This window comes from Alosa sapidissima, chromosome 5, assembly GCF_018492685.1.
Source record: "Alosa sapidissima isolate fAloSap1 chromosome 5, fAloSap1.pri, whole genome shotgun sequence".
Taxonomy (NCBI): domain Eukaryota; kingdom Metazoa; phylum Chordata; class Actinopteri; order Clupeiformes; family Clupeidae; genus Alosa; species Alosa sapidissima.
The window spans coordinates 7,736,578-7,758,277 of record NC_055961.1 but is presented as its reverse complement, the minus strand read 5'-3'; the positions used below and the strand labels follow the sequence as shown (position 1 = coordinate 7,758,277).

At 43.0% G+C, this 21,700-nt stretch overlaps 1 protein-coding gene across 3 annotated transcripts in view; it reads right to left on the bottom strand.

Moving 5' to 3' along the window:
- The window catches only part of LOC121710088 (glutamate receptor 1-like), a 46,885-nt gene that overhangs the window by 13,837 nt on the left and 11,348 nt on the right, over nt 1-21,700 (bottom strand). For all 3 annotated transcript variants that reach the window (XM_042093998.1, XM_042093996.1, XM_042093997.1), the window contains exons 4-11: nt 20,508-20,692; nt 18,540-18,593; nt 15,569-15,727; nt 15,180-15,347; nt 14,625-14,729; nt 13,820-13,918; nt 12,109-12,315; nt 10,410-10,849 (exon numbers count right to left, since the gene is read on the bottom strand). In XM_042093998.1, coding sequence (XP_041949932.1) covers nt 10,410-10,849; nt 12,109-12,315; nt 13,820-13,918; nt 14,625-14,729; nt 15,180-15,347; nt 15,569-15,727; nt 18,540-18,593; nt 20,508-20,692 — 1,417 coding nt within the window. The remainder of the gene's footprint in view (nt 1-10,409; nt 10,850-12,108; nt 12,316-13,819; nt 13,919-14,624; nt 14,730-15,179; nt 15,348-15,568; nt 15,728-18,539; nt 18,594-20,507; nt 20,693-21,700) is intronic.

Sequence of the window (21,700 nt, the reverse complement as noted above, 5' to 3'; positions counted from 1 at the left end):
CACTGTAAGATGGCTGCGGGCCCTTCTGGGTCTGAGTTTACACTACAATAAGCATTTATGCAATAATGTCTGGATGCAGTTGAACCTTTAATTAGAAATGTGAGATTATTTGCCCCAAAGATTAATAAGATAAAGGCACAAAATGACAAAACAATGCAAAACAATTATATTTATCTATGACCCAGTAAGACTCTTACATCAATGCCTAAAGACTATATTAGACAGCACTAGTACATAAATGATATATATAGTAGCACAGTCTGTGTGTGAGGTCAGATGAGTGTGTGTGTGTGTGTGTGTGTGTGTGTGCATGCATGTACGCGTGCACGTGTATATGTGTTTCAGGAATAACGCCACAGGGCACCCAAACGGAAGTGACAGGCCAGGCCCCAAGGGCAGAGTGGAGCCGCCAAGGCGCCTGACCAGAATGGTCACACGTGGCCCCAGGGAGCCCACTGTTTGACCCTTAACTCTCCATCTCCACCGCCGCCACTCCCACACGGACACCGCCGAGCACCTCCTCAGGGGAACACCTCCCACCCCCCCACCTCTCTCCTGGCCTCCCACTGCTTCTCCTCCTCCTCCTCCTCGCTCTGACTCAAACACACACACACTAACACAGATCTGTGAATATCACCTCCAGCCACCACCTGCCATCACGCCACAGAAAGGCCAGTGAACAAGAATATCATGATTTAACCCTACACTCAGATACATTATGAACTACTACACACACACACACACACACACACACACAAATATACAGACACAAACACACACAAATATACAGACACAAACACACACACACACACACACACACGCTGAAATATACAGACACAAACACACACACACACACACACAAATATACAGACACGAACACACACACACACACACACAAATATATGAAAATACACTCCAGTAAATATGTTTGTTCCAATAACTTATTACTGGTGATCTGTCAGTAAGAATAATACAGATGTGCCATCCAGTAAGTCTAGACAGTCTAGAAATCTAAGAAAGATTTCATTAATAGAATTGTTGAGCATTTCCTTTAACCCCTTCAGACCTGTTTTTTTTCTGTTGAGCAAAAAAAAAATTATTCATCTGATTTTTTCTCCTCTCCAATGTAGAAATAAAGGGGAAAAAATAATTATTTGATAAATCATGTCTTTATTACTGTTTTTAATGTCCATTACAATGGACGCCTCAACTAAATAGGTGTAAAATGACATGAGGACTTAGGGAAAATACACGTTTGTTTTTTGCATTTTGCACTGTTGTTTTCACACAGTCTTGTGAACTGAACTGTTAAATTGAATTTTTACAGTGCATGAAAATGCACTGTACTGTTCTTCCTAGGCAACAACAACTTATTATTATTACAGTGCATGAAAATGCACTGTACTAAGAAGGCAACTTCTTATTATTATTCCGCTTACCACTTTTTCCGTACGCAATTTCTCTTGAACAGTTAAACTTAGAAACTTCATTCAAACTTTGTTACGTAGGTCTTCAAACGGACCAAGCTGCTATGTCTTTTCAACTTTGAAACTTTTATACTTTTTAAACTATTAAAGAAAAACTTTTTAAAAATCCCCATAGACTTAACATTGCCGATTGTGACATCATAATACAGCCATTAAGCAATTAGAATCCTATGCCAGGTGTTCAGGCCACCTGCAGCCTCAGGCTTTAAGCATACAATCTGGGTCAATTAAGACTACACATCCTATTCAACTGTTTCCTCTGCCCAAAACTGTTTCAAAATAAAAGTCCTCACTACAATAATCCACTGTTAAACAATTTAACCCATTAAACTACTGAACTTTTTACATTCAACTTTTAAACAGTCTACTTTTAAACTATCATTAAACTATCTATCGATTAAACTAGCTGTCTATCAAAAACTTTTAACTTGTCATCAACTATGTCAACACTACCCACTGTAGCTAGTTAGCATTGTTAGCATAGTTAGCATTTTACATTTTTTAGCAAAACTGCTAGAAAACATTAGCTAAGTAGCATGGTTAGCAAAGTTAGCATTGCTAGCATAGTTAGCATGTTTAACAAAACTGCTAGAAAACGTTAGCTAAGTAGTATGGTTAGCATTGTTAACATAGTTAGCATTTTTAGCAAAACTACTAGAAAACATTAGCTAAGTAGCATGGTTAGCATTGCTAGCATAGTTAGCATTTTTAGCAAAACTGCTAGAAAACATTAGCTAAGTTAGCTAAGTAGCATGGCTAGCATGTTAGCATTGCTAACATTTTTAACAAAACTGCTAGAAAACATTAGCTAAGTAGCATTTCAGCATTGCTAAAATAATTAGCATCTCTGTATTATCTATTTTAACTATACATGATATTTTACATCACAACTTTTGCATTTTCATGCACTGGTAATTCCTTGGAATTGCATTTCTAGTTTAATTACATGTTCCAATACGGAACACCGGGGGTATGTCTGCAGCATATTTGCTTGTGTATATGGAGGGAATGTGCTTTACTAAATTGTGTGTGCTCATTTTACTAAATTGTGCGCTCAATTTTGTAAATCGTGTGCTTGTTTTACTAAACAGTGTGTTTATTTTACTACATTGTGGGCTCATTTGCTAAATTGCACTCATTTTATTTCATCACATTCTCTTTTTAATTTTTGGAAAAAGAGCACACAATTTAGTAAAATAAGTGTACTTTTTAATAAAACGAGAGCACGATTTAGTAAAATGAACACACTATGTACTGTAGTTAAACAAGCGCACAATACACAAAAATGTGTGCACAATCTAGTATAACGAGTGCACAATTTAGTAAAGCAAGCACATGATTTAGTAAAACGAGTGTATGTTTTCTCAATACATAGAAAATCTTGCAATGACACCCCCCAGGAGATGTCATTGCAAGATTGTTTTTGTATATCAAGATAATATACACTCGTTTTACTGAATTATACACTTATTTTACTAAGAGTGTGTTTGTAAATTGCCACTCCAAGCGCTCTGAGCCAACTCTGAAACTTTTAACCGTTCGTAAATTTGGACCGTGGGTGGAATTATCGTTCGTTTATTCAAAGTGTCACACTCTCAGAGCATCCAGAGCGTACTTTGGGTACTGTTATACTAACAAGAATAGATTGTAATATGGTTAGTACGGAACCCTAGAGCAGTCATTGCAAGATATTTTTTGGTATATATCCAGAAAACGTATGCTCATTTTACTAAATTGTGTGCACATATTGCTAAATCATGCGCTTGTTATACTAAATAGTGCACTCGTTTTACTAAATTTAGTAAACATACGCACAATTTAGTAAAACGTGCACACAATATATTAAAATCTCGTTTTCCTACATAGTGTGCTCGTCTACTGAATAATCCTTTTTAGTAAATAGTGCACTCATTGTACAAAAATGTGCACTCATTTTACAAAAAAATAGCACAATTTGACTAAATGAGCCCACCATTTAGCAAAATGCACACACTATTTAGTAAACCGAGCACACATTTGACTGAATTCAGTGCACAATCTAATAAAATGAGAGCACGATTTAGTAAAAATGACGACACATTTTAGTAAAATGAGTGCACATTCATCCAAAATAGCTGAAATAAATCAAAAATGCATTCAAAAGTAGAGCTTCGGTCTTGAGGATACGTCAGAACCTTGCCTGGTGAGTGCCTAAATGAGTGTTGGCTAACATCTCCCAACACCTGATGTCCATTGGGATGGACATTAAACTTTGAAAAAATCCTGTACTACACTGTTATGAAATATATTCAAACTAACTTCAAATATCATCACCTGCAATGGTTAGAATTATACTGAGTGCAAATTGGTTAGGCTATCATAAACATAAATTCATATTTATGAGGGGAAAAAATGTGTTTACTCCTGTTCCTATCTAGCTTCAGAGCCATGCTTGTCTTGTCTGATGTCTGAAGTGCTCTCAGATCAAGTTACAGGTCCTAACTGCATTCTGATTGGGTCATTAGGATCCAATCAGTTACAAAGGATAATTAAAATGGTGAAATCACAGATTTTCATTGGTCTAGACCCAAAAATATGTCATGTCCATTCCAATGGACGTGGGGTCTGATTAAACCAGATGTGTCAGATGAGATTACAATGTAAGAAGATGACAATATCACCGTGGGTTCAAGACAGTGTGTGCCAAGACTGCTTACCGTAGTGCTTCTTCTGTTGCTCAAAACAATGACATTTGTTTACACATATGTGTAGCCTGTTAGACCTGGGGGGTATTCCAAGTACGTGGTTTAATGATAAACCTAGGTAAGGTAACTCAGAGTAAGTGGTAAACCTCCTACAACAAGAGCCCTATGGTATTGTTTTGTTAGGAGAATGAAGCCATACAGCTCTTCTATTAGGAGGTTTACCCCTTACTGAGTTAACTAACCCAGGTTTGTCACTAAACCACGTACTTGGAATACCCCCCTGTTTTAAAATGATCATAGCCTTTTGAATTGAGTTTTGTACTGTTAATCAGGGTATGTGATTTACAATTTTGTTGAAAAGTGACATTTTTCAGCAGACATTCTTGCACTTGCCACAGTTGTAATGTGTGGGAGCAGGAGAGGTCTATTTTCTTTGGAAATAAATGTTTTCAAATGGAACGTTAATTAGATTGACATTTTCTCTGTTACATGCTTTCTTCTGAGAATTATTCTGGGAACAAACTGTGGGCTATTTTGGTGCAGTCGATGCATCCAGCACCCCAGCAGAGCTGAACAGAAGAATGAGAGCACAGCTGCACACTGGATCAATAGAGGAGATCGGACAAATAAAGATATTCATTTGCATAACACAAGGCTACTGCGGACTAGCAATGGGAGTAAACAGGCAATATGGGATATCCCAGAGACACGAACCTGATGAGTAAAATGCCAGAGCATGAAGTCTGCATGAAGAGTGGATGCGTGCACACCCCACCTATATCTAGGCCAGGTGCAGGTAAGGACATTGTGCCTGAAGAAGACTCCGTCGAGTCGAAACGTTGAACTCTTTTAATTAAGCTCTGGATGCTACTCTGGTGTGCGGACATTCTCTTTTGTTTTTACCTTCAAATGCCAGAGCAGCAATGACCAGTAGCCTACATGAATGGGCAATGTGTAAGTTATGGGAGGTTGTGTGTACGTGAGCATGGACAAAGCCGAGATCCCCTCATCTGTAATATTTTAGTTTGAAGTACTAACCGCCCACCACCCGACTAAGAAAACCTGACCTACACAGAAACTAACATTTGAGGTGGTAGAAAGAGCCACTGGGCAGTGGGAACCAAAGGTACAATTTCACTCACTGGGTTCTACCAATCTAGCACAATTACACACATTCACACACACTTAGGACATACGTCCAAGTGATGTACAACATCTAGAGGTAGTGTGTAGATTAAGTGGTTACGGTTCTACCCTGGTTTTTGTTTATGTTGTGTAGAAATGTCATTATTGGGTATCTACAACATGGATAACAGTCATTTATTGTTGTCTGAACATAAGTTGGACAAACTAGCCTGCCTCTTCCCAAACACCTGAGTCTTTCAAGGGGCTTAACCTTTTGACACAAACACTAATGTTTTTTTAAAAAGCCTGCCAGTACTGTATATGAATTAACACTAAGGATATCTGAGAAAGATTAACTGCATGAGCGCATAACACAACTTCGAACCTGCTTCTTTGCTATCCTGCTTCCTTGCTGCAACAATTCTTCGCTAACTGTTTGCTGCAAATATAATTTATGTAGTAACTGATACGTTTGAAACGCTAAGCCCTTCTGCATACCCACTGCACTTCACCTGTGATACCCTCGGAAGGCACAGTGTCTACTCTGCATCACCGCCTACAGAAGCTCAGCGTAGACGGCCCATGACCCCAACTTCTTCTGCTCAGCTGTAAACCCTTATCTGAAACAGCACCCGCCCCCCTTTATACACACACACACACCTCACACACGCACACACACACGCACACACACCTCACACACACCCACGTTCCTAGCAGGCATCTGATACAGCCCTGCATAAAACGTGAAAATTGCCGACGACAGCATGCATGCTTAAACGGGGCCAAGCAGATGAGCTGCGTTTGCACACAAGAGAAAGAAAGGCACATAGAGAGAGAAGAAGAAGAAGAAGAGGAGTGGGAGTGTGATAGGGTGTTAGAGAGAGAGAGAGAGAGAGAGATCCCCCCTCAGGTGGAGGAACAGGCTGCCATCGGGGAGCGAGCGGGGTGAGTCAGGCGCTATCAGCGGCGTGTCAATCAGAGGCACAGTGCGGCGCGCGGCAGGGATGGAGCGCAGATATCTGCAGTCAGCCACTCTGCAACGCTCCACTCCTTCCTCCTCTCATTATTCCACATTACAGGCCCCAGCGCAGCAGTGGAGGAGAGGAGAGGGGAGGGGAGGAAGGGAGGAGAAGGGAGAAGGGAGGGGAGAGGGAGGAGAGGAGGGGAGGGGAGGAAGGGAGGAGGGGAGAGGGAGGAGAGGAGGATGGGAGAGGAGAGGAGAGGAGAGGGGAAAAGGGAGGAGGGGAGAGGAGAGAAGGGAGGAGGGGAGAGGAGGAGGGGAGAGGAGAGGAGAGGGGAGTGGGGGGGAGAGGGGAGAGGGAGGAGAGGAGGAGGGGAGAGAAGGGAGGAGGGGAGAGAAGGGAGGAGGGGAGAGGAGAGAAGGGAGGAGGGGAGAGGAGAGAAGGGAGGAGGGGAGAGGGAGGAGGGGAGAAGGGAGGAGAGGAGTGAAAGAGTGAAGAAGAGGGAGGAGAGGAAGGGGAGAGGGCTAGGAGAAGAGGGGGGGCTGGGGGAGAAGTGAAGAAAAAGGGAGATAGAGGGAGAGGAGTAGAGGATAGTGTAGTGGACGATAGGAGGGGGCAGGGAGAAAAGAGGAGAGTTGAGGAGTGGGGACGAGAGCAGGAGGAGAGGAGGAGGAGAGGGGAGCCATAGAGAACCTGAACAAGCAGGAGATTATGGCTTTGTGCCAGAGCTCAAAGCCACACAGCTATCAGCCAGAGCGTCTCTCTCCAAAGCTCTCGTCTGTGTTCAGAGCTGTAGTGTTTCAGTGGTGTTCTGGCAAATTCCAGAAATCAACAAGAGTGCTGCAAGAAAAGTGGACGCTATTGACTTTCCTTCCGACACTACAGTGAATGTGGAGACGGACGCCCAGTTGAATTACAATGTGATGAGGCAGCCCTGATTGACGGCTCTGACATTTATCAAGAACAAACACTTTTCTTTATCACCTGGTGTGTTTCTCCAAATGCCCTCCCCTGCACCCCCCACATTAATGCTCGCTCAGTAAATCCATAGTACACATCTCGACGCTGGAATAATAATTCTTCTTATCACACCTTCTTACACACTCCCCACCTCTTCCCCCTCCTGCTTGCGAAGAATTCTCACATCTGAATGTGCCCGCCGAGAAAAGGTACTCTTAAAAAGTGACAATGACCGGATCTATACTTAGTAAATGCTGTTTCCCAGCCAGGTAGAGCACAACGTGTCTATGAATGTGGAATTCTCTCTGCACAGCAGGACAGTAGGAGGTCATTCCTGCCCAGCGTGCGTTTGCCTATAAAAGCAGCGGGTGTAAAAAATACCAAAAGCTTCGATGAAGCATGAAGATATGTTTGCAATTTCACAGAAAAACAAACAATGAGACAGATATTGTTTTATTCTATTCTGGGGGCATTTTTGCCATTAATTGACAGGATTTGGGGGAAATATATATTTAATTTTTTTATATATATATATATTTTTTTTTATTTATTCCGATTGCAATTTGCTTTGTGATTTAATTTTTGAAAGTCAATCTTCAGTTCAGATGTCAGATGTTGGGCCACTTGTTAGCGGTGAGCGTGCCTAGTGCATGAGAAGCACAGCAATCCTGTCAGGTGAGCTTCACTGTCTGTCACACAAGGAGGATGACATGAATATAAAAATCATTGATGTGAGAAGATTACTCAGAGTTGCGAGCAGCATGAATAATTGCAGCCTTTGCGATTAGTTAATTGCTTTAGTTCAAATTGTGATGCCAACTAAAAATCGATTAATTGTGCAGCCCTAATTGGCAGGACAGTGAAGAGTGGGCAGGAAATTAGTGTGTGTGTGTGGGGGGGGGGGGGTCGGGAAATGACCACAGGTCTAAACTGGGTCTCCTGGGCACTGGGCTCATATGCAGTGCTGGACGCCAACGCTACCACTGCACTGCAGCTCCTCCAAAACGAGACCAATTTTGAGACTCAAATGAATCACTCATTAAACGTCAGCAAAGATTCATGTCATCTTCCATTCCACATATCACTGTCCTGAGGTGACAATGGCTGAGTCACAATTGTTTTGGTGCTCCTGCTCAAGAAGAGAAAGAGAAGGAGTAGAGAGAGAGAGAGAGAGAGAGAGAGAGAGAGAGAGAGAAAGAGAAAGAGGAACAAGCAACCCTTGCTCTTCCATTTCCCGATAAACTAAAAACAGTTCCCTCTCTCGTGATAAACTAAAAACAGTTCCCTCTCTCGTGATAAACTGAAAACAGTCATACTATCATTGGGCTCAGTGGAGGGGAAAAAACAAAACAACCAAGCTAACTTCATTATATAAACCACCACAAAATAGTGGATCAAAGCGGCTCGGAATGATTTATTTAAAAGCAATCACTCTTTTAAAGTTCACCACATCCATTGTTACCAATTAACCGGAGGAAAGGGCTTAGGGAATACAAAAGAGCCCACATCCACTTATAGCATTGGTCTTCCCTCTCCTCAATACAAGAGGGCCTAGTCACGTCTCCATTGGCCCAAAACCAACAGATGCGGCCCCCTGTGACACAATAAAACGCCATTTGCCTATTTGCCGGAGACAAAGGTTTAATTGCATATGCATCCTCGACCTACACACATCGGTCACCAGCTGCAGACAGCCGATCACCGGGTCTGCAGCTCAGAGGTGTGTGCTTAATGAGCGGGGGGGACCAGTCATCGCTCCAAAAACCTCCCGACGTCAAAGGGACAGCGCTAGGCGAGAGCTCGGGCAGTGGTTCTATTAAATAAATAATGAGGACTGGGTGAACGGCGGTGGTGGGGGGGACTGGGCAGGGAAAGGTCAGGAGATTGGTTGCTCCAGGGAACAGGCAGAAAACAGAACAGAGAGAAGAAAAGCACTGAAGGGGAGGAAGCATCGGGGTGATTTGTCACACGGAGGATTGTCTCCGGATCACACAACAGGAGCAGATCAGGACGGATAACATCTCCTTGCATCCAGGTCATAGAGATCCATGCCAAGGCCCTCATAATAAAACAAAACACCAGCCAAGCGCTCCCACTATTATAATCCCAGAGTGACCGTATATATAAACAATAAAAATTAACAGTAATAAAATATGATGTGTGACTACATGTTGTGCTTACACACCACAAAGCATACAAGAAAAAATATGGTCTTTCTTTCCAAGGCAACTGAGGGTACGACTCCACCTTAGAGCAAGTGTCCTTCCAGTTTGTTCAATTCAAGCAAAATACTTGACTTGCAAACTGCTTTGACTGAAGATTGACGTGAAGGACCATCGGCCTTCTCATAGCCAGCTGAGCTGGAGTCCCCCCCCAAAAACAAACGAACAAATAAAACAAAAGCAAACAACACAACCACACATTCGAGCAGCCTCCTCTGGGATCTTAAAATCTCTTCAGCGTGTAGTTCTAAGCCCTGCGAGAGTCCAATCTGAGATTCCTCTGACACCAAAGTGTGAAATCTGGTCTCGTTTAGGACATGCTGTGCCATCACTGTGTTAGTGTGGTGTCACGCCATTGCAATAGCAGCCCAGTACCTCCCAGGCCGAGACACTTTCCTCTGATACGGTGTACTCATGCATAGGAGAGCAAACAGTACATCCCTGAGATGCGATTCACCGGTTTCACCACAACCTCTTTCCCCATCATCACGTTCCCAAAACAACCTCGCTGGCACTGAAACATTACTGGCATAACAGCCTGCATCAAATCTAATTTCATCACATACTGTGTAATCAAATTCAAGTCCGATTTTGATAGCCGAACAGAACAGTGAAGGGTGAAGGTGAATTCTGTAGGAGCCTTGATGCTACACTGCACAGATGTGCTGTTACCCCCATAAGCCTGGGGTATGAAACCTGTCAGCGACTCACAGCCATTTCCATCACATTACACAACAGGTGATACAGTAGTACAATAGTGCTAATATTTGCTTACAGATTGTAACACTTCTGATAGGGTAACATAGATGATAACAGTGTAGTGTTATGGCTGGCAATGATGAGAGCTTAGTCATGGTTGTATAATGTTATATGTAACCCTATATGTAACCAAAGAAGTGAAGGCAAAAGAAGACCATGTAGTCATAATGTACTGTCTGGGACAACTGTAGAGGAAGAGTCATGCTTCACCTTGGTGAGATATCGCATCCCTGCTGCATGAAGGCCCCGAGCGAGAACCACAGGCTGTTAAAAATCCCAAACTCGTTGGTGTGCTCAGGCTGCTGCTGCTGCTGGGTCTGCTGGCCCTGCGACTGACTGGCCTGCGGGGAGGACGACTGCGTCTGCTGGCCCTGACCCTCGCCGCCCTCGCCCTCGTCGTCCCCGTGCCACTCGTACGGGCTGAAGCGGCTGACCAGGAACAGCACTACGCTCACGCCGATGTAGGCGAACACGATGCACATCCAGATCTCGTAGGCCAGCGGGTCCAGGAAGGAGAAGACCCCCGGCTTGGACTTGGTCGGCTTCTTGATCATGATGGAGATGCCCAGGCTCATGAAGGGCTTGGTGAAGTCGATGACCTCTTCTCGGACCAGGGTAATGGTGAGTGGGGCCACGGCAACATCAGCTTTCTGGCAGATGGAAGAAAACACAGGTTTTCAAAATGAACCACCCTGGTGACATAACATGATTACAGAGGCTTGCATGGCCAGAGAGTATCTGTTTTTATCAGAGAGAATGGCCATTTCACATTCCCTTGGACACACACAATCAGATGAGTAAGTGCATTGGTCTAAAAGGTTTTTGAAATTGTCCGAGCAGAACATCAACAAAAAAACCTAACATAAGCCACTGTGTGCTTAGGGCTCGCTTCCCGTAAATGAACAACGAATCAATAACTGTAGACCACAAAAACAATCCTTTTTCCTAGAGGAGCTGTAGTAACAAATGTAAATAACCTTCAGATTCAGAAAGATTGTTATGTATGCGAGTATTACTAAAATCTCCTCCCTAAAGAACTCCACTGGAGAATTTCTCTCTAGAGAATGTTTCGTATAATTCTGTTTTCTAGGGCTGAATAATAATAAGATGCTTTCAAGTAATTTTAAGATTACTTCTTGGGAGAAAAAGAGACACAAATCCACAAAGCCACACTTGATTGGGTTAGAGCAGTGAAGAGAGAAAAAAAACTGCACGTGGCCTAGTCGAGGCAGATAATGTAGAATTCTCTGCCAGTTTCTTATACCATTAATTCAGCCATTTGAATGTCCTGGGGGCAAAATGGTCCAAGAAACTAACAGATGATGACTCGTCGCGGGACATTTTAGTACCCCGGTGCGATTCTAATTCTACTAATTGTCCTTTTTGTCTCGAATCCCAATGTGTTCTTTCCCTACTGTTTACGGATTCACTGTTATCAAATTGGCAGTAAATCAAGATGAATCCATTCTGCCCTAATGTGTTGTGGCAGAGGCAAAGCTACTGAACATATAAATAGGAGGAGCATAAGCCTTTGTCAAACTCATGGCTGCACGGTTTGGACAGAGTGTGCTCTGCACAGGGCTGAGATGGACTACACTCTGCCAGGACATTGGTCTTCTATTCACAAAGTATTTGTGTCAGTAGTCACATGTATATTTGTGGAAGGCAGAAATGGAGACTATATGCATGATTCATGTGTACTGTATATATCCTTGCAAGTACACTAGTTCTTCTCTATTAAAAAATATGGACATATGAAATTGGTATTTACATAAAGCTCCACCACTTGAGCACACGAAACACAGAAGACGGTACACGCAGTACAGTATATTCAATCCGCTAAACACGGAAGGCAAATAAAGTCACGGAATTAGAACCTGCGGTCTAAATAAATGTTTAGGCTACTCACGCCGTAGACCAGCTCGCCCACCATCCCGTTCCACATCTTGGTCTCTGCGTCTTTGGCCCCGTATTTTCCGTCTCCCACGATTTCCAGCGTGTAGTTATAGCCGGCGTGTTTGGCGATCTCGGCGGCCAGCTCCACACAGTAGCCCTCATACTTGTCATTTCCCTCAAAGTTTTCATGGTTCTTCTTGAGCATCACATAAGGAGACTCCTGCATTTGGAAATATACAGTAATTGAATCTTTATTGGCATATCAGACAATAACACAATGTTGGTTGTCGGCCATTTTGAGGCAACGCTGTTCTAGCTTAGCAAGAGTGTCTTAGTGTTACCTCTAAACGCGTAACATTTTTAGAGTTATTATGAGTCGTTAATAAGTAAGCAATAATGGGAAAACACAAATAATGGGCTGTGAACAGACGTGGATCATTTCTCTCTGTCGGCCCAGGGCTTTCCAACTGTGTTATTTACAACAGGAAGCTCCAGCAAACGCCCCTGGCTACAACTAAAGAGCCTCCGCCTCTGTCTCCTGTGTGCGGGTGAGTCAGAGAGTGGAGAACACACACACACACACACACACACACACACACAAGCACGCACATACACACAAACGTAGACAAAAAAAAACAGAGAGAAAAAGCCCACACAATAGAGACAAACAATGTTTTTATAGTGGAATAGCCCTGTCTGAGAAATTCTCCACAACAATAAAGGTTCACAAGCAGTTCTACTATATGTAAACATATGTGAAAATGTGTTTTTTTTTTTCAATTTGTCAAAAAGAGAAGTCGTTTCCTCTGCTCAGCGTGATATATAAAGGACTGTTTTTTTCTTGGTGAATCCAAAATAAGCGTATCTGCTACTATTCTTTCCCCGTCAGCTGGGAAAGCAAAAGCAACACTGGCATCTCCCAGGGGAGGGCCTGGGGGACTATGGCCACCTGTGCACATGTGCAGTGAATCCCACCCAACAAAGGTCATTCATCTCCAGAATATCCCACCAGTCTCACTACCCTGAGCCCATAGCCACAGGCAGCTGTGCGAGGAGTTGACTTCAGAAACCAAGCTCATCAATAACAATCAGTCCTGACTGGAACTATTCGGAGGTGTCGATCTGACAAGCCTACAATGTGGACAAGTCTTTACAGTAAAAGGAGAGAGAAAGAGAGAGAGGGGGGAAGGGGATAAGAGGGGAGGGGAGGGGAGGGGAGGGAGGGAGAGTCAGAAAGAGATAGGAGAGAGGAGTGACAGGAATGGCAGAGAGAGAGAGAGAGAGAGGCAGAGAAAATCACATTTAAATTCATCTTTCTCTCTGATGGGGACTTCATAGGCAGGGCAGTCAAAAGAACCTTTGGAAGAGCTCCCCGTTGCCAGAGCAGCTCTGTCAAATGAATTCATTTGCGAGCGCTGCTCCTCGCCTATAAGCTGTTGTCTGTCTGCTAAGCTGCTGCTGCTGCTGCTGGGGCTGCTGCTGGGGCGGACTCTGCCAGCTGCTGGCGCTGGGGGAAAAACAAGCGGCCTTGCTTCGCCTCGTGTCCTCTCGCGCTAATTGAGGAGGCAGAGGTACGATAAACTTTGCTGTGCCCTGGGCTATCCTATTTGGGTGTTCATTTTCAAAACCCAAACACATCCATATGCATGATGTATGTTTTTTGTTTTGTTTTTTTTTTTGCGCTCACACAGTTTGTAGGCATCTTCTCACGTGGCTGGACTTACAAGGATGGTGGTGACGACGTACGTCCTGTTGAGGAGCTGCGTCTCGTTGGCCGGGGAGTACGTTGCCGTGTTGACATATTTCTCGTTCCAGTAGCCCACCTGCAGCCAGAAATATGGGGGGGGGGGGGGAAACACATCGGCATGGTGTGCACAGGCATTTTTCTGTTCCGCTATTTATAGTTTAATAAATATTCATTCAGAAGGCTTAAGAAGGAGCGCAATCACTTGAAATGCAGGCACAGCCCTTTCACTCCTGTGACTACCACTCCTCTCCTAGCACACTCTCGCAGCTGATAACGGCTCCGTGTCAAGACTTACAGCTTCTGCCTTCCACAATGACATTTTTGAAAGTGCTGCAATACTGACTTGGGTTGTATGGCTTTGCTGCATGTTCTCCAAGCTGAACCAACAACACACAACATTTCTGCTTCCATTTACTTTCCTTGTAAATGGCAATGTACAGTAAAGTAGGCCACAAACAATGGATGACTATGTGCAGTGAGTCTATTCTTTGTACAGTGACATACTAATGCATCTTCTTGGTACCATTTTGAAATATGACATCACTGACTTCAAACCTGCTAACACTTTTTCACAATTATTTTTATTTATCAGTATTTCTTTGCTGTGAACACTTCTGCCACTGATGGTTGTTACACTATTACATATACCTCATTTATAAATTCTAAATGCCATTAATTACCTGAATGCATACATTTAGTAATGACACTGCTTTATGGTTCTACCTGTCCTACATTGACAAAGAGATAAATCCACAATGAGCGAGGTGGCATTATCTCTCTACCTTTTTGGGTCCGGTCAGTCGGAGCTCCATCACGTCCACTGTGAAGTTAGTCCGATGGCCTTTGTCATTGAACTGGACGTGACCCGTGATTCCCTCAAACTGAACCTACACAGAGAGATCCAAAAATAAGACTGGCTGAAAGTGAGTCACAGCAGCCATGTCATTCCAAGGCCCAAGCCCAGGGACTAAAGACTGACAGGAACAGACACAGACACTGTGACAACACAGTGTATCCCAAACAGTCAGTATACACACACTGCAGAAGGAGAAAAATATGAATGAGATCAATTTCTCGAGTCATAAGAGAAAGACAATTTGAATTTGTAAATATCTAAAATAAACGGAATAAACACGGCATTTGAAATTATTAAAATTTTCACAACAGGAGTCCCAGAGGAAAAGCAAAAAAATCACTATGCTAAATAATACAAAAAAGCCCCTTGCTTGTTTGTGCGGTTGCTCTTTTAAAATGCAGTATGGTGGGGCCCTGAGCCGCAGGGGGTCTCAGCCACCGACTCTCCCCAGCGTGGTGGCCGCTTGCTGGGCTTAGCCTACCTGCTGCAGGGCCCTCTGGATGTCGATGCCCTGGCCCCAGGGTGCCGGAGGATTGGCCAGGCACTCCCCGGCGTTCCCTCGCCGCGAAATGTCAATGCGCTGCCGCCGGAGGTTTTGGAAAGCAGTGGCCATCACCGTCACCCCGTCGTAGGTAAGTGCTCCGGTGTACTGCAGATAAGGAGGACGGTCCAACGGTTACAGCGTTGACAGCTTATTAAATAAGACATGCATAATCCACAGATCTCATTTTGGAAAGCAGAGGAACAGGCAGAGTAAAATCCTCAGAAGGACTTTCACCTTTATTTGATTTCATTTTTTGATAGCTCTATCTGATTTCATTTAACCGTTCAACAGCCTCCATGTAAAGCTGTTCCTTTTTTCACATATACCTTCAGTCTTCTTTTGAGAATCTTAAGGTCTTTGCTGTCAAACTCCAGCCAGTCCTGTATGGTGCTGCTGACGAGGGGCGCCGTGTAGTTCATCAGCTGGAAGCCCGTCACGTTGGCGCCTACCTTCTTGAACTCCGTCAGGTTCAGATCCATGAAACCCTGAAAGGCAGGAAAGGTCATGAACATCAACTGAACAGCAACTCAAACACACCAAGAGCAAGATAATGACCACATGTGGATGTCAGTACTAGAATCTGAAACTTCATGTAAGATGGGTGCAAGGATGCATAAAATTCCAATGCGGATGTCGGTATCTTAATTTAATTCAAATCAATTCAATTCAGTTTTATTTATATAGAACCAATTACAGATAAGAGGTGAATGCATAGCATTTACTTCCCATAGTTGGTCATTCTGTCTACCGAGTACGTAACAGACTGTCATTTCCAGATACAGTCATCCTGCATGATGCTGAATGAAACTGAACAGTTGTACTCTGCAATACTGTCAATGCTGGGATGTTGTAAAATGGCAGCTGCATGATCCTGAAGTCCTGTTGTGGTGATACAGGTCAACAAGGAATACAATCTAATTAGATTGGAGATTGTTCAACTGTAGCTGTTTATAACATGCCTGATGCATTCCGATGCATAATAAAGCCATGTTATGAGTAACTGAGGAACGGAGCGCCGCATTCCATGTTGCCTATTATCAGTTGTAAATAAGGCCTATAAAAGGGCTAAATCTCTTGTGAAAAGCAACATCTCTGCATCAGTCTGAAGTAGGCTCTCCATACAAACACTAATGCATGAAGCCTCTACATTTGCCATTTTATTCTTATAAGAAGAATTCCGTCTATTCTCGTCACCACATCAATGTATAGATTGCCCTTTAAATGTCAAGATCATGCTGACCCCAAAACAGGCAAGAACATTCTTGCCATTGCAATACAACATGCTTAACAAGAACACACATTCTGGAGGTAACGTAAATGCTGATATTACATAGAAGTCTGGAAAACAAAGGAAGATACATTTACTGCTAAACATCAGCAGAATCAGAAGCTAAAAACAAGACATTCAGGCTACAGAATCACAGTCTTACAGAGGGATTAACCTTTCAACTATTCATTTAGAGATTTTATCTCTCAGATAGATTGTTGTTAAATCAGTAAATGCTGGTTAAGTGCTTTAGTTTATTTAACAGTCGAAGTCTTCTCTTTATGTTGCGATTAACAACCAGCACTTGATGGCATCTTTTTTCCCCTCTGATCCTGTCTACAGCACCCTCTGCATTTATTACCACCACTGCTAGAGTCAAACAGAGGAACACAGAAGATGTTGTGTTTTGCTAAAAATATTCATTTATTTATCATGCATTGTCTTTTGCATTGAGAGATTAAAATAAATTGATGATTTTTATACCTCTTTTTTTACTTTACTGAAATTTACCAGGGGGATATATATGTTTATGTATGTGTGTATATCGGAGAGAATGCTGTGTGATCTCTCTCTCTTCTGTGTGTGTGCGCACATTTGTGAGTTCTCATTTAAGGCGATTTCTCACACAGATATGGAACCCATGGGGCCTCCCTCTCCAGAAGTGTGGCAGCATTCATGCAGCCTTTATTGTCATCATTATTTATAACTTGACATGTTTTTTCATTATTCCACAATCCAATTATGTGCCTAAGTGTATACTTCTTAAATTGCAATTTGATGGTAGAGGATCCCATTATGAACCTAACAATACAAAGTTCAATGAAGTCATAGCTCAGCTCGACAAGCGTTCATACAACCGTTCATGGCTAATTATAATACATTAAATAAAAAATTGTGACATTTCTTTTACTCCTCATTTTTATATGTAGGCCTACATAAATATAGACAAATAAGCCCAGTAGTACCCCATGTTTATTTACATACATCCACACTAGAAATATGAAACAGTGCATATGGTATATGCCACTATGCATTCTCTGTTAAAAGATCTAAATTTCAAATCTGCTATGTTCTTACAAGCATCTTAAAGGTTGTATCAGCGATAGCGGGGATACGTCACTTCTGTTGATGTTCAAACAAAACAGAGAGCTAGCTCGCTGCTCCCTCCCCCCCCCCTCCCTCCCGTGCAATTAAAACTCTCCTAAACGCGCATCTCGTCGGTTATTGAAACACTTTATTTTGCCTTTGAGTGGTTGCCAACCCTTGTTGATAGCAATTGTTTTTGTTTACAGATCTCGGAGCCTAGGCTGCCTACAGAGACGAGTTTTTTTGATGGCGTTTTTTTGCTTATGGGGCAGGCAGCTAGCGAGTCGTTAGGAAAGATTAGATGAATGTGATCATTATTTTTGGGTCTGAAATCACTGATACAACCTTTAATAATCTCTGAAATGTGTCTTTTCAGTGGTTCAAGGTCCATTTTGAAGAATAATCACACTCACATATGCATACATGATGCATGCACACGCACACGCGCACACATACACACACACACACACACACACACACACACACACACACACACACACACACACACATGCAAACTGAGTCATATGTGCAGGCACACAGATAAACACACTTGCAAATCCATACTCTCTCAGTCAGGCACACACACCACAAACACACAAACACACACACACACACACACTCCCACACATGAAAAGAGAGAGGAAGACAAGACTATGATGCCTTGAAGGAGCAGAAATGATAATTCCCTTGCTCAGCGGGTAATCAGCAATCTGTCTGCATTGTGCTCTGCATTTAAAAGCTGTGACGCTTCTTTCGGCCTGATACAAAGAGGATGAATTAGCACCACTACATGGAACAATGCCACTATTGATTTCGTTCAACTTTTGGCCGCACACAAAAGACTGTGTGTAAGGCAAGTGGTCGATTGACATGCAAGCTCTTTGCCTTAAGCATGAAGGTTCAGTTTGGGGTGAGAGAAAGGTAGCATATTTACTGGTACTCACCAGGTTTGCTAGGATGAAGTGGTATGTTTTGAGGTTTTTCTTCTGGGCTGCAATCTGTGAAGATAAATGCACATTGAAACACTTTTTTTTCCTTCTTAAAATACTGTCAAGAACTTCCGCCATTTTATTGACTGAATTGGCGACTCGTTTATCAGCAATAGAGATTAAAGGCTCTGAGGCTGGGTTCTGCCTCTGCTTCGGCTACTCCACATAGAAGCTAATCAGACCCATCTCTCTAATTGCACACCTTCCCTCGCGCTCCGCATGTGAGGAATGTCTGTTATCGGCAGAGAGGGGGCAGCTGCAACAACATGGAGGGGAGGGGGTGATAGGTTGGGGGGGGGGGGGTGGCATCTGTCACTGTGGGAGGGCCAATTATGGGCTTAATGACTACATGTGCACACCCTGCATTATAATTGCATATACACCTGCGATCAGCACACCCTGGCAAGCTCTCCTGGGTTAAAAGTTAAAAGTGTGGCAAACGTTAGATCTATCACTCCTGCAAGTGGGTGATAAATCTAGCAAGGCAAATTGCCACAAGAATATCAATTTAGTTTTAAAATAGTGCACGTAATGCATTAACAACTAACAAATACGTCAAAAAGTATCTGAGTGAATTCAAAAAGAAGTTCAAACCAAAGTTTGAATTATTGTATAAATAATGACAAAAATTGGACACATTGTTGTGTTCTTTCCTCACGTTCATGGGCTTCGGAAAAACCTTTCTCCGAGTGAAAACATCATAATTCCACGTCATTCACGTCACTTAATGTGTGAGTCAGAGGTCGGAAACTGGGGCTAGATTTTGCCAGAGCCCGTCTACGGAGAGCCTCCCCACTCTCTATTAATCCCATACAAACCGAATTTGGCTGCAGTTCACCAGAGTTCACCTTGATGGCGATCGCGGGCGAGTCCAAAATACATGGGGTCCTATGGAGCTACATGGCTACATTTATTGTTTTCACCTATTTAACAACTGAAACCCTCAGATTTTATTTTATTTTTCGCAAAATGGATGGAAAAAAATGGCTTTTGAGGGGTACAGCTCCGTCGATTGTCTATGGGGAATAACATGGCGTTTTGAAAGATCGTACCTGTCAAACTCTGTAGGTGACAAAGTAGAAAAAGCTGCTGGGCAGATTGGCCTACACACTTCTGCCATCTAGTTTCCACTGGATTTTTTGATTTTCGGTGCCGTTTAAGTAGTATAGTCTATAGTATACTACTTAAATGGCAGAAGTGTGTAGGCCAATCACCAGCTTTTTCTACTTCGCTACCTACAGATGTTTTACCGGTATGATATTTCGAAACGCCATGTTATTTCCCATAGACAATCGACGCCAGGAAGTTGGATGGATACGGCAGTTACGGAGGCGGGACTTATTCTGGAGAGGTCTATTAGACATTCTATGATTTTGCTAACAGAGTTGCCCAGTTAGGGGCTCGTCATCACTTTTGTCGTCACGTTGTAGTTCGTTTGTAGTCCATGTGGCCTTTCATGTCCAACAGTTTTAATGTGAACTTGGGAATTTGCCGTTTTTATCACTTGAAAGCTGCATATCTTTCTTTCACGAGCATCTTACACTATATTTTAAGCAAATACAGGATTTTATTATGGATTTTTATTATGGATTATCCTTTATTTAGGATTAGTGAGTGTATGTTTTAACCTTTGTTGTGGCATCCGTGTTTGTCACACATTCGATGGCAAAGCACTTGAACACTTGCTGTCGGAAAAACAAAGTAGCCATGGGGGCGGCCCTTGTCGTTCCGAGGTGCTCTGAATGCACCCTTTCTCTCTTTAGATACACGTCTTCTGAACATTCAGATGAAATAAGCCCTAGCTGGCTAAGCATTCACTCCACAAATCGAGAGACCCACCGCTGCAGCTTGTACTCCTCAAGTCTGCAATTACAGACGGCTATTGACGTATTGACGCGGTGATGTCAGTCCTGACATAATTACCAAGTTGAGGATGGAGTTGAGCCTCTCAAGCTCGCAGTCTAGAATGATGCGGTAGTCCTTCTTAATGTCCAGGTCCTGGATGACCTTCAGAAAGGCCGTCTCTGTCAGACTGTCCAAGTTTACCGAGGTCACCTTCCACGTCTTTTCGGCCGACGTGTCCAGGATCTTCTGCAGAACTGTAAGACCTATCAGAGAAAAGACAATAGCGGCGTGCGCCACCGGCAAGTTAGCAGCTAGCTCTTGTTGTCAGCATTTTAAATACCCATTTGATACCCAGTAGGCTACTCCAGTGGTTTTCAAAGTGGGGGCCGCAAGGAGGTGTCAGGGGGGCCTCAGCAAGTTGTGAGGAAACATAAAAGCAACAAATAAATATAAAAATTTATAATAAATTTAAAAAATGTAAAATATACCTATTACTATGAGGGTTGTTATACAATGCCATTATAATAATTTGTTGCATATCTGAACAATATATATGATGATAATGACTGGGAATAATAGTAGAGTGATAGCTCTAGTGATAGATGGGTTTAATAACATATCAAGGGGGTCCTTGAACAGAACCTAGTGGTATTTGGGGGGCCTTGTCGTGGAAAAGTTTGGGAACACCTGGGCTACTCCACGGACTGGTCGAGAAGTGAGCAGAAAAGAAGCTTCAGCAACTGTATGTTGGCCAGAGCTTCACATCACATTAGCAAACAGCATGCAAGCCTGCTTCATGTTGGACTATTCAAAACCACACAGCAAATGTGTGTCATTTCGCTTGAGTTCTGAATTCAACCAAATGCAGAATTTAAAAATGTTCCCTAAGTTCTGTCAAGAGAGAGAGAGAGAGAGAGAGAGAATAAGTTCTTTGCATGATAAGGATGTGGAGGCATATGTTTGAAGCCAGCTAGTCCGAACACATTATGCAGAGTCTGGATTGATCACAGCAAGGGCTTTCTATGAAGTGGGGGAAAGTTTCTCAATCCCCCCCCCAACCACGCTGGTCTTCAGCCTTCCCATCATCCATTCATGCCTCTGCAAACCCTTGAAGAATAGGCTACTAGGCCTACTAACAAGACGGGATGAGCAGAAGTGAGAAGCCTCAGCTCAACAAAGCACTGTCTCTGAGCACAGAAAGTTCACACACCGTTATAGTTCTTCCACTTTCCAGACTTTTACACTGCACTTGGCACCAAACTGCCTTTCAA